General features: G+C 41.1%; 1 protein-coding gene across 2 annotated transcripts in view; it reads left to right on the top strand.

The window, feature by feature from the left end:
• Positions 1-13,850, top strand: part of RELCH (RAB11 binding and LisH domain, coiled-coil and HEAT repeat containing) — a 200,066-nt gene that overhangs the window by 27,616 nt on the left and 158,600 nt on the right. For both annotated transcript variants that reach the window (XM_088471744.1, XM_088471745.1), the window contains exon 2: positions 11,237-11,326. In XM_088471744.1, the coding sequence (XP_088327870.1) occupies positions 11,237-11,326 (90 nt within the window). The remainder of the gene's footprint in view (positions 1-11,236; positions 11,327-13,850) is intronic.

Raw genomic sequence — 13,850 nt, 5'->3', positions numbered from 1 at the left:
TTCTTAAACTGGATACACACTATGTGATCCGTCTTACGATACATTGTTCCGTTGCGGATTAATGCGGGCCTTTTGAGTGCGCTATAAACAAAATCAGCTCATGGGGTGTTCTGCGCAACAAGCTGTTTAGACTGAGGCACAAACTATATAACAATGTAATCTATAAACCACAATGCTTCAAGGTTTATGCATGTATTTATTTATATATTGTTTGTTTTTGTTACAAATTTAACAATGCGAAGAGAGAACCAAGTACATTGCAGATATCTGTATCTCTAGCTTGTACTGTTGATACAGATCCCAATTAAATAGTATTGATAGGAACACAAGGAAATATTGAGGCATAACCTCTAAAGATGCCTACACACGGTACAATATTTTTAACAATATTGCTGTTTTCGACCGTTTGGAACGACATATGGTTAGAAAGTGCCGCGTGTAAGCACGATAACGATACTGATGCGCGCTCCCGCTCGTCGTTGGTCGGGGGCTGTGATCTTTTGAACATGCAGAAAGATCACGTTTTGCTATTTTTTTTTTCTTTTATTAATTGGGGGGGGAATTCAATTAGCTGCCAGGATAAGTGTCTAGAGCTATTCAGTTGCCGGCGATGCAAATTTGCAACTAGCGGATTTTTGCTCGCATCCTCTTGAGCTGCGAGCAAAAATCTACGCTAACTAGTGCCTTGGGGCTAGTCGCAATAAGCTGCATCTCTTGACTTAAGTGTCGGGAGCGATGCAGTCAAGTGAATAGTTCTGGGTAAGTCCTTCATCTTGCTTCTAACTGAATTCTAGTGTTCACTCTAGGGCTGGATTGGGACAGGGCACCTATGGGTAAAAAGAGCACTATTGCGCTCGTATCCGAAAATGGGGCGTGATCACTCAAAAAGGGGACGTGCCCTTAAGCCCCATTTTCATCACTGTAGGGGGCGTGCCCACAACTCACGCAGATGCTGGGTATCCCCAAAGCTCTCCCTGCAGTGTGAACAGATGTGCATGGCATCTGTTTACCTGATGGTGATTGTTTCTCTGGGTATTGCGGTCGGACCAACTTGGAGCATACATAGGTGTCCTGTGTGTTTTCGGCCGAATTATCCTATTTCTTTGGAAAACGGGGAGTATTGACTAAATCCTTGTTTTTTGCTTTAAAAAATATATATCTGGGCTAATTGTATACCGGTCGTAGGGTCTGATTCAGCAGTGCACGCTAGTCTGCGCAAGGGCCTGACCCGTACTGCGCGTGTGCGGTATGGGTCCTGCATGAAAGCAACGCAGTCAGGCAGCATACTGTCAGTTGGCAAGAGGTACTAAAAGAAATGCTGGCACTAACAAGAGTTGTTTCTCTGAGCAGCTGCTATAAAAGAGTTTCTTAGATAGGACCAGAAAATTAGATAAAAGCAGCGCTACTTAAATTAACCATTTAATAAAATAAATAAAATATATAAATAGGATAATAAATTTTGTAACACATTGAGGAGCTCATTCAGAGTCGGTCGTGAGCGCTCACGACCGACTCGATGTTGCCCCACAGCGCATGCGCACAACGGAGCCGGCTCTGTCGTGCGCATGCGCGAGACCCGGCTAACGACGGGTGATCCGTCGTTAGGGGTCTCGTAGACGGGGCGAGCTTTCGATGAGTCACAGCTTGCCACGTTTTCTGGGCGGGCCGGGGGCGTGCCTGGCCAAATGGAGGCGTTCCAGTAGGAACGCTTGCCGTTTGGGGGTGGCCCCACTGACATCAGTGATGTCAGTGGGGAGCTTCCTGCTCGATCAGAGCAGGAAGCTCCCTGGGGCTTAAGGTTGACGAGATGCTACCTTAGGGTCTCGTCATAAGCCCCGATGGTCGCGATGGTCTTGACCATCACCCTTGTCGGTCGTTAGAGCTTTGTGTATTAACCCACAGCCTAACGACTGTCATGGAGGCGGCCGTTCAGGATGCAAGCGGCCGTCCTGTTTCAGAACGACCGCTTGCATCCTACGACCACCTCTGAATGAGGCCCTGAGTTCTGTAAATATTAGTAAATATTGCTTGATATGGGGGCATACTAATTTTTGTGAGCTCTTATATTTTGACATGCATGTCTATCATTCATTTTATTAGTGCCTTTTATATCTGTTTATTGTTACTTGCAAGTACTGTATTTACAGAACTCAATGTGTTACTAAATTTATTGTCCTATTTATATATTTTATTAAATGGTTAATTGACGTAGCGCTGCTGTTATCTAATTGTCTGGCATACTGTCAGTGATTTGACAGTCTGCTGCCTTTTATGGGCGGGAGGGGACGGTGTCTACCTCAGTTTCTTGAAATGGAGGCGTGTCGCTGCCCTTGGGGGGGGGGGGGGGAGGGAAGAGGCCAGGATTTCTGTCGGCTGACAGGGATTTCCTGGCCTCTTTCTCTCATCTGCAGCGGCCGGCTTGTGGTGACCCCATGAGTCACTTAGCCAGCCGATGTTCATGCATATTAACCGATGCCGGGTTAGTACAACACAGCTCGGCTAATTAATGCATGCTGCATCCTGCTGCATTACCACAATTGCAAGGACGGAATTACAAACCTACTTGCGTGCAGCATTGCAATTCTAAGCTGAATCGGGCTCTTAGTATATAATTAAGCATCATTGGATTCTTTAACAAGTGATATATAGAAATCCTTTGTGGACTGCACTGGATTTTCAATGCAGATTTAGTACTGATTCTACACCTTTTTTTTCAATTGTCTGAAAACTGGTTCCCTTTTAAGTTTATCATTTATACCGCTAATGTTTTATGTAAGGACTTTGGAATTATTTCCCATTGTGAGGTATTACTATCAGCAAGGATAAAAAAATGGTATAATAAGTAACTAGACAAGGCATCATGCAAATTCTTTCTGTGCTAGAGTTGGCCAAATTATTTGACAGAGAAGACAGTCTGCATACACAACCTCTACATACCATCCTAAAATTTACCCCACAAAAAATATAAACAGGGAGAATATCACACACCTCTGGGAGCAGTAATACTGTTGCTCTAACAGCCTTATAAGACTACTGGAGAAATTAATAGGAAATGCATTAACCACTTGCCTGGCATGGTGCCCTATCACACCCATAGTTACACCTGTAAATGTTGGTTCACCCACGTTTGAAAGTGGGGAGTCTCCTCTTTCGAATGATGTGGTCCCCCAGCAGCTTTTATCTGGTGATCAGACCATATCTCTCAGCTCTACAGAATAAATAGAGGGAAGGGCACCTTGTGCCCTTTCTCCCTCATACTGGCCCGCACACACATGGATGTACCCTGCCTTGAAAGTGGGAAGTCTCCCTTACTAATTATTGTCTGATAATCACAGACAATAACTGAAACAGTACACAAAAAAAATAAATTTTTGTGAATCCCAGATCTCCCCCATTTTGTGTCAGATTTATTGCGGCACAAATGAGTCCTCGTGCACTGTTGCTGCAGTCGCGCCAAACTGCCCTTCTCGGAACTCTGAGCACCTTTTGTGCCCACAAATGCGTCTTAATCATAAACATTATGCGACAAACTGCTTCACGAGGCCTCATTGATTAATTTGATATGTGACACTGGTATATAGTTGCAACTGAGTCTGAATCTGTATACTAATTGCCGCGACTTTCTTCCATATCAAGGCGGCCGTTGTGCTTTGTGTACAGATTCAGTCGCACATAGAAATACAAGTATCACATACAGATGTGTCCACATGCATCTAGCCTCCTTGCGTGTCAAACAGCCCTTCTAGACACGCCATGGCATTACTCTGTAGCGCCAAGCGTCTTTTCGAGCGACTTTTTACCTTCAGATGCATCTTATTCGCACAGAGGTACGAATAGAATGCACAAAGCAGCTTCTGTTGATTTAAATATGTGGCATGCCTATGTTCTGTGTGCGCCTGTGGGTGTATCTGCATACAAAATGCTACGTTACAGTGTCACAGCCGCTGACATTGTAACGTAGCGTTTTGTATGCAGATACACCTGCAGTTGCACACACAACATAGACATGCCGCATATTTTAATCAGCAGAAGCTACTTGTGCTTTCTATTCGTACCCCTGTGCGAATAAGACGCATATGAATGCTTGTGCATTCAAAAGTAAAAAGTCGCACAAAAAGAAGCTCGGTGCTACCGAGTAACACAGCACTTACACGTTATGTGTAACGCAATTTTAGGCACACACAGGATAGATGTATGTGGACACATCTGTATCGTATTGCGACTCAGATGCATTTTGGGGCAAAAAAAGATGTTTAGCCAAAGCAAAGTTGCAGGAGACCTGGCGGCACATGGGTGAGAGAACCCCTAGCAGCAAAAGGGTTGAACTCCCTATTCTAATGCTTGCGTATTGACGCACATGCTTTGTAGTCAGTTGTTTGAGCTCTCTGTGTTGCTGCACCAAATGCTTGACTTGACCTTTTTAAAGGATACATATGACATTCCCAGGGCTAGTCTGGGAGATTGTGTTTGATTTGAATAGCTCTTCCCATTTTACGCAGCTGCATCTTCAACAGTTTTGGTCACTGGCTTCAAATGGGCAAAATGATTAAATACAAAACCAAAAGTGTGTTTTTTTTTTTTTGTTTTTTTTTATATCATAGCCCCTTTAAATCCAGTGGCTGATTCCAACAAAGACGTGGTGGCTTTGAAAAGCGCTGGATAATAAATTTACCCTTGATGTCTAAAATTTACCATATTCATTTCAGATAAAATAAAAGTCAAATAAAAATAATATTGGGGCAATGCTACATGGTCAGCTGAAGGTTAACGTCTACAGATTGAATGCACTGCAGCAAAAATTATGTGGGATCCATCATTTACATTTTGTTTATATTTTTTTTCAAGTTTCTGGGTCCCATTATTTTGTAAGGTTTGGTGTAAAAACCGTTTCAAAATGGTTTTAGGGAATAATGAAAATAAAGTAGACTCCAAACATATTGACTTTCCCACAGGCTCCTCTCGCATACTCATAAAATGCCCATCTGATCCTCCACGCATTGCATTAAAGAATCTCCTCACATTAAGGTTACTTAATATTAAAAATGTTAAAATGTCAACATATTGTACCTGGTGGCCAAGTTTTCGTCTTCGCCCTTTGGTCTCCACCACATGCCCTCCAAAATGCCGTTTTGTATGGCATTCTGGGACGCGATTCTGGAAGTGATGTCAGTGGTCACAGACATCACTCCTCTTCAAAAGCCGGGGGACACAGTTGGATAGTACAGTAGCATGGCATGCAACCTTGTCAGCTGAAGCACAGCTGGCTGTGGTTATATCCCATGCGACCACTTCAGTTAAATGGTTAAAGTATTTTTATTTTATTTTTTTAACTCTGTTACATACATTTCACGGCCCTCCCAAGAAGCCAGCAACAGGGGTTGGGCGTTCTCGATGATTGCTCATCACTGCTGCCTGGGAGAGGGGCAGGAGGTGCTGCAGTCAGCCCAGTCTGATCGGCTATTTTTAGAGAATCACCTATCACAACCAGTGACTCTACAGGGAAGAAGCCACAGCTGCCCTGAGGTTCGGCTGCAGAAAGCTTGTCCTTCTGCAGCCACAGGTGGATGATCCTGTTATGATCATTCGCCTGTGCCCAGACCAGGAGGAGAAGACTAAGAAGAGTATCCGGCCATGTGTACTGCAGCAGCTGCCGGTGGGCAATCTGACTCATGGAAAGCCCAGATTAGAGTGGTTGTATCTGATGTGGCCACACCAGGCAAGTGGGAGTAATGCACTTTAAAATGCCACCGTTCAGTAATACCCCTTTCACATCGGAATAATTACAAGGGATATTGCTGGATCGACCCGGTTCGAGGTGCAGTGTGAACGCTCCACCAAACAAGTTCCCGGGTTGAGCTACCTGGCATTTCAACCCTGCAATTTCGCAGGGTTGAACACTGGAACAAGCATTCAGTATTCACAAAATGATCAGCATATCCTGCAAAAACTTACAAATCACTACACCCTGTGATTGTGCAATGCTAGAACTGATTGTGTATCAGTGTTTCCTCATGGCTGATCTAGAAGGTGAATTCTCCTTCTCCACGCTTTCTGTTTGGGAAATGTAACAAGGGGCTCTATTCAACTGAATGCAAATTAAATAGCGCCGGGAGGGAGCTCCCGGAGCTATTCAATTCTGCGCGTTGTTAGGTCTCCTACTAAACTTCCCGGCGCGATGCTGTTTCCTCTGCGCTAAGGGCAGAAAACGGCATAGTGCCTATAGTTTTGTCGGATTTCTTCCCGCACCCTTGGAGGGGTACGAGAAGAAATCCTTAATAGCGAGCAGATTTGAATACCTCTGGGAGCTCCCTCCCTGGCGCTATTTAGTTTGCGGTCAATTGAATTCGAGCCCACGGAGTTAAATGGTGAATGCTAAATTTTTCTGTATGTAAGATATGTTTTTATTGCATAGGAAGATGCATACTATTTTTTTTTTTCCCTGTCGTTTTTTAACCACACGCTGTATTTCTTTTGTTTGAGTCATGTGGTTCTAACGGTATGCAGTCGGGATGCCGAATGTCTAAATGCCAACAGTCGGCATCCCGGCAAGTGTACTGATCCCGGTTCTAACATATACCTGCAACTCATTTACTGTATAAGCAAAAGTATTATGAATGTAGTACTCTCATGCCAGGGTATAGTTTAATTTACTTGTGCAATACACACAGCTGCCTGAGAAATGTAGCAGGGGTGAGAGAGTTTGTTACCATGGAAATTGACGGCCTAGTATCCAGAATGCCTAATGTCAGCAGATTGCATGAGCATGTTTTACTGGAGGCCTCAAATATAGCTGCATATCTAGCATAATGTACTAAACACCTGCTTATGATACAAATCCTCTTTCTTTACATTGTTATATATTCTAAATGCACATTTGCTTTATTACTTTAATAACAATGGTAAGATTTTGGGACAATATATGCAAGACAGTTGTCTGACTACATTTTTAATTGAATCGGTATAGCGTGTATTTTGGTCTTCTTTATTACTTATTAATGTAGCTCTTCATGTAAAATGTGCAGGTCACAGCCACTTTACTCTATTAAGGCCCGTATTCAATTAGAGGTGAAAGGTCAAAGGTTTCACCTGTCCGACTTTCCACCTCTTTCACCTGTTTCAGAGGCGAAAACTTTTCGTGCGCATCCTCTCTTTTCGCCTTATAAAATTCCAAACCACGCGAAAACGGAAAGTGGCGAATGCGGAACAGGCGGAAAGTACTGTCAGAAGTGGGGAAATTAGTCTGTACCCCCCAAAAAGATGCACTAACATAGGGAATCAATGTACATGTGTACTAATAGCCCTAATAAAAGTGTTTGGGGTACTTAAGTAGTTTAAATTGCTTCTTATTAGCGTCTATGCAAAAGTGGTGAAGAATGGCATAAAGCAGTATTTTTTGGGGAAAATAAGTAGTCCTGTCAAATTTGGGGTACTTGAAAATGGGTGCTAGCATATCTTAGTGTTTCTAAAGTGAACTTCTGTAAAATGCCAAAAACGCACCTGCAATCCCCAAAACACCTGACCCATCCTTGCAGACCCCCAAGAAGTCTATTACACTAGCTTTTATGCTTGTCCCCCCACTTTTTTCTTTTTCACCCCGAAAATGAAAGTACTGTTTTGAGGTGTTTTTGCCAGATTTGGCCTTTGGGGGACTGTACCAAGGGTTCTTGGTCATTTCATCACCTTTGCACCCCAAAATAAAGATTTTGCACTTCTTTTCACCTGCTATTCATAGGCAAATCTTTTTCGCCTATTACATTACATTGAGTTTCCGAATAGGACAATTCCGGCTGGAATTGAATTTGGAGATAAGTTCTGACCAGGCAAACAGTGGCAATCTGCGAAACGTTTTCACCGATTATGGCTTTTTGCCTCTAATTGAATACGGGCCTTAGTTTTAATTTCCAGTGTTGGGTAACTAAAAAAATATTTATTTGGGCTATCCTGGATTAATTTTATTTAAAGGTGAAAAGAGTGAGCTACATATCATCATGTATGCTCTAGTATACATACACACAAATACTTTGTTGTAGCTCTACTAATTTGGATCTTTTTGTTACTGGAGGTTATGCGGGTATATGTACTATTTAGGTATATTTTATGTGTTCATTCACTTGATAAATATTTTATTGTCGCTCACCAGTTACTTAGTTCTGATTTCTGTTAAATAGTTAAATATTAAGTTATCTGTGTTTTGATAAATCAGGATTTATCTTTTGAATGTATAATAATTGAACTGAAACTATTACCTTTCCTTATAAAGTAACTAGGGTAAGAAAATAAATGTCCTATGCAAAACATATAAACAGTTGTTTGGTGTTATTGAAACATGTTTGATTGTGTTCAGCCAAAGTCTTGATCTATTTTTGCTAAATTTGTTGTAGTGTTTTGGAATTACAATAAAATATGTATCATTAACCTGTGGATCAGGACTCCACATACTCTACCCCAGTAATCCCCAAATTTTACTAGTGATACAGTATGATCACCTCTCATATGGCCCAAGGTGGCTATACTGTAGGCAGTGTCAGGGCTGGATTAAGGCTTATGAGGACCCTAGGCCATCTAAATTGAGGTGCCCCCCCCACTAAAATGTACACCATGCCCCACAGTTACCCCCACCCCTTATATGCCAAACGGTATTCCCCCAAAATGCACCAAAGTGTCCCCCTATAAGTTGGACGGTGTCTCCCCCGTAATGCACACCCTGTAATTTATACAGTGCTCCCTGGGAGCCTCGTCTCCTGTGATCAGCTCTTCTTGAATGTTTCTGCCTCTGTGTCCTTCATACATAGTGCATACAGTGCAGAGCTGCTCCCGAGTCCCGTCATCAGCGCCATGGATGTGATGTGTCATGTGACACTGATGAGGGGACTCGAGTTGCTCTGTGCTGTATACTGGGCTGACTGCATGCAGAAAACTGACCTGCAGCAACCCCAGTCCAGGAACTAATGCCGCTGGGTATTTGTTCTCGGCATTTGCAGAGGACCCAGTGTGGGAGCCCCTGGGGTGACCGCCCCTGTTGCCCCACTTCCCCCTCCCTAGTTTGCCCCTGCTTAGTGTTATGACATTGTAAAATCCCTTTTCTCTTTTCCAAAGCCACTTATAAGTCTGAGTGTCTATATTTCTTGTCGCTTGCTACCATGCAGCCGGTGGTAGTGCATATTGGATTGTATAACAAATATGTGGCAGATTCCTGAAGATATAGTAGTTCCAGTCACCACTGAAAAGCAGTGAAAGTCTAAAATAGGTCATTCATACTATATTGAGGCATACTTAAATAGTTGTTGGGTAAGTGTGATTGAGTGGGTGTTGATGTACTATATACAGTCAGGTGCATAAATATTGGGACATTGACAGAATTTTCATATTTTGGCCTCTATTCACCACCACAATGGCTTTGAAATGAAACAAACAAGATGTGCTTTGCAACAAAGTATTAAAAAGTGAATGTTAGATTTAGGTTTGTTTAGTTTGTCCCATTACTTTTGGCCCCTGAAAAAGTGGGAGGCACATATAGAAACCGTTGTAATTCCTACACCATTCACCTGATTTGGATGTAATTACCCTCAAATTAAATCTGAAAGTCTGCAGTTAAAGCACATCTTGTTTGTTTCATTTCAAAGCCATTGTGGTGGTGAATAGAGGCCAAAATATGAATATTCTGTCAATGTCCCAATATTTATGCACCTGACTGTATGTATGATGTTAAAGGTTTGTAACAATGATGGATGATCAGTCCCGCTTTGGAACTTTAACAGTCTAATGGGAAAAACTAATGGTTGGACCAACATAATTGCTCCTACTAAAGGTGGTATGTGCATCTCTGTCTGCCCTCCCCACCTGGTGGTGCAGATGCCTCTTATTTCAAGGGTAGCATTGCACTTTGCCCAATGTGCATCTGTCCTCCTCATCTTGGTTCAACCTTCCTATGTTTATTTGTCTACCTGTTTTTCAATTCTGCAAAACCCCAACATGACAGTTACAATACAAATGAATAAACTAATTACTAGTAAAACTATTTGGGTTTCTAATATGCCAGAAATTGATAAGTACCTCTGTAGTGGAGGAGAACTAACCTTACTCTGTGAAGTTTATATTGTAACTACAAGCATAGACCTTTTGTTCGTGTTAGCAGCTAAAAAGCACAGTAACATAGAATTGATGTAAACGAGCCCTTTAACTTGTTCCAAGTAATTTACAGCATGTTAAGCCTTTCCCTATTATTTTAACGTCAACATGATGGAGGTCTTGAAAATGGATCGAATGTCAACATGATCCTGCATTTATTCAGTGGTTGCACACAGAAAATAGTTTTTTCATAATATGGAATTTGTAACATTTCTGAAATATTTAAAGTTTAACATTAAACAGACTGCTCTTTGGGAATGCATGGTGTGTATGTGTGCAGGGGCATTTTAAGGGGATCTTTGTATAATAAAAGATAATAAACCTCTGGGTATAGAAAAGGGGGAAGCATGCATACCTACTGTAGTATGACTTTTCTACTATATAAAGGTCTTATTCAATAATACATAGACACAATTCAGTTAGCTGCGAGGTTCTGTAGTAGCCTTCTGGGTCATTTTTCTACTTATATTTCTAATTCTACTTTGGTTAATTATGTTTCCATTAACAATTTCCAGCTTGTGTGCATAAATGTGATGTACGAGGCGACTATTGAACCTAGCCCAGTGGTTCCCAAACTTTTTTGGATCACGGCACCCTAGAGTATAAGCATTTTTCCATGGCACCCTTGGACCAAAGATTTCTTAATTTACTTAATTTAATTTTTGCTGAATTTCTCATTGTGCGTCTATGTCACCCTTAGGTTCAGTTATGTGGTGGTTGACAGGGCTGTGCATCTTTTTGTCCACATATTTTTAAATTGGCAGTTGGTTTTGCCTATCGCACTGAGTAAAAATAATTTTATTTGGTACTGGACCACCAACCAGAGGCACCCCTGCAAGTGCCCGGAGGCACCCCAGGGTGCCACGGCACCCAGTTGGGGAGCCACTGACCTAGCCACTAATTCACCTAATAGTGTTACATCACATGAGCTTTCATGGGAGATGCAGCCATATTAGACAAAGGTCACTTATGCAGTCGCATCGAATATGGAGAGACAAATTGGTGTAATGGTTATACTATCTTAGTAAAGTCTTTAGAATGGCAGTATTAGGGAATAAACTAAAGTGGTGACTGGTCTTTGACTAACAGGACTTGTCTTTTGTTTCAGATCGAGCAGGTAGCATTAGCACTCTTGATTCGCTGGACTTTGCTCGCTACTCTGATGATGGCAATCGGGAGACTGATGAAAAGGTGGCAGGTGAGTAACATCGGTGTAACAAGGATTCTTTTCTCTTCATCTTCAACCACTTTATTCCCACATATGTATCTTCACAGGTGACTTTATTTATAGTTGTATGCATTAATTATTAGGAGCAGCAATTGTAAATGTAAATGATCACCCATAGTGCTCCAAGTAACCAAATTATTGACCTTTGTAGCATTGTATGTTCTTAGTGTTGTCAGTAAATACATATTAAACTGAGTCAGACATTAGGGCATATATGTTTTGGTCAACTAAACATCCCCCCCCAGACTGTTTTTAAATATAATTTTTTTTTAATTTAGCCTTATATTCATTTTGTCTGTTTTCTAATATCATTAATTAGGTTTACAGGGTGCTAAGCATTGTATAATAGTGCACAATGTTCTGCCACCTTCAAATACACCACTGGGACTTCAACTTCTCGAACTTTTGGCTAAGATCAAGTGTAAAATCTGTTTGTTTGTTTTCATCGGGAGTACCTAGTCTCACCCACATATCACGGGTCACTAGCCGACGTGCAGCAGACATATTGGCCAATCAATTGATCGCCCATTGTATCTGTCAGTGTGTACCCAGCATTACAGATTCCCTTTTGTTGGGCATAAGGGGTCTGTTTTAGGCACTCTGGCTACCAGGAACTTGAGGCATGACCTGCACACAATATGGGCTTTGTGGTGCTATGCTGTAATTACAGTGCTTGCTAATTTTTGTCAGTTATCGATGGTAAAGGCCTTTGCTGCAGCAGATTGTGGCATGGCACCGTATCTATGTTTTATGAAAAGTCAAAAGTTTCTTCCAGAGACACATTTATTCTCTGGTAACAAAATTATCTATGCATTTAGAGCCAAAAGTACACTGGGTAAGTTACTGAAACCTTGCTGAGATAACTGAATATTTTGTCATGTACAGTCGTTTTACAATGGAATCAGATTTTCCTAGTGTTTCACGTTTTTTTTTTTAGAGACAATTATAATTTGTGTTAGTTTCCAGACTTCCATCTTGTGATAACCATGTGCGTTTCTCCTGGATATAAAATACATTACGTCAGTCTACAGTAATTGCCATGTGAGCACCAAACACTAGAAGCAAATACATGTCAAGTGCCTTTGCATTCAAGACTTTTTTTTCTCCAATGTACTAAACAAACACTAGGGGGTAAATCCAATTAGATGCGAGTTTGCAAAAGCGGGTTTCTTTTATGAAACTTGCAAACTCTCGAATGCACACTCCTGAGAAAAGCAAAATCGAATTAAAAATATGTATTCGCGGTACATGGGGCTAGTGTTTGTGAATTCTCTACAACTTGGGAGAAGGGCATGACATAGTGGGGAAAACATCCTGGACCCCCAAAAATGAACAACATAAAATGAACAACATAGCAGAATAATGCAGAAGGCTGTTAGTGGGCATAAAGAAAATACTGGAGGTTTTTAAACAGTGTCAAATAGGTGATTTGTGCATTTTTTTTTTATATAAGCAAACTTTTTTCTAATGAAAAATGCAAACAAAAAATTTGATTTTGTGGTAATTTGAGGCCACTTGAATTTTTTATTATATGGAAAATAACGAAAAAGCAATTATTTGTCATTTAAAAATATACTTTAATTAAATTTGGGCTGCCTAAATTTATGAAAAAGTTGATTTTGAGCTAATTTGAGGCCATTTTGTTAAAATGTTAATGAAAATTACATATTTATTTGGCCTATTAAGCTAATTGAAAATGTCCAAATGCCTGATTAGTAATTTGAGGGGGGGGGGGGGGGTTGGCCAAGGGGTCCTGCATGGTGTCCCAACATTTTTACCTTAACCCTTTCACACCCTCAGGGCGTTGCACTTAGGAAAATGCGAATTTCCCCTGGGAAAAGCAATGCGGGTTTGGAATTGGATTCCAACTGCAATTCGCAGTGCGAGATTGATGACAAAACAGCTCTCACAAGCCAACTCGTACCTAATTGGATTGCCCCATAAAGCTAGTAGGTACCTAGCATTACGAAGTTCCTTTTCATTGTATCCTAGTTTTTTGTTTTTGTTTTTTGAATCAAGAGTTAGATGTGTATGAAAGCTTTTCTATAAACTGTTTCCTGTACTTCACAAGGTTTCTCCAAGCTCTTGCACTGAAGGCTTTGTGCACGTTCTTTGACTGTACTAAGGGGAGGGGCTGGAAAATTAAATTGTAAACAAAAACCTTAAACATTTTTCAATTAAGTAACAAAAGAAACATGCAGCAGAGTATGTTATCATTGGCCTTTCCCCCAAACGTGGTGTGTTTTGTCCAATCGGTGCCATTGGCTTCTTGCCGTCTGACACAGGTTTTCCTTTTCCATCTATTATTTTGCCTCAGTCTTACGTTGCTAATTTTTTATGCTTTTTTGTTTCATAGGTGTTTTTATTTTTGCTGTACATTTTTTGTAGACCACTTTTCTTTCATTATCTATCTTCCATTATACATAACGTTGGCATTCTGCACCTCATTTGTTCAAGTTGTGATCTAATTCAAACCAAATCATTGATTTTGATA

Source organism: Taudactylus pleione, unplaced genomic scaffold (genome assembly GCF_031769625.1).
Source record: "Taudactylus pleione unplaced genomic scaffold, aTauple2 ptg000116l, whole genome shotgun sequence".
Taxonomy (NCBI): domain Eukaryota; kingdom Metazoa; phylum Chordata; class Amphibia; order Anura; family Myobatrachidae; genus Taudactylus; species Taudactylus pleione.
The sequence above is the reverse complement of the archived record's forward strand: the minus strand, read 5'-3'. Positions and strand labels throughout refer to the sequence as shown.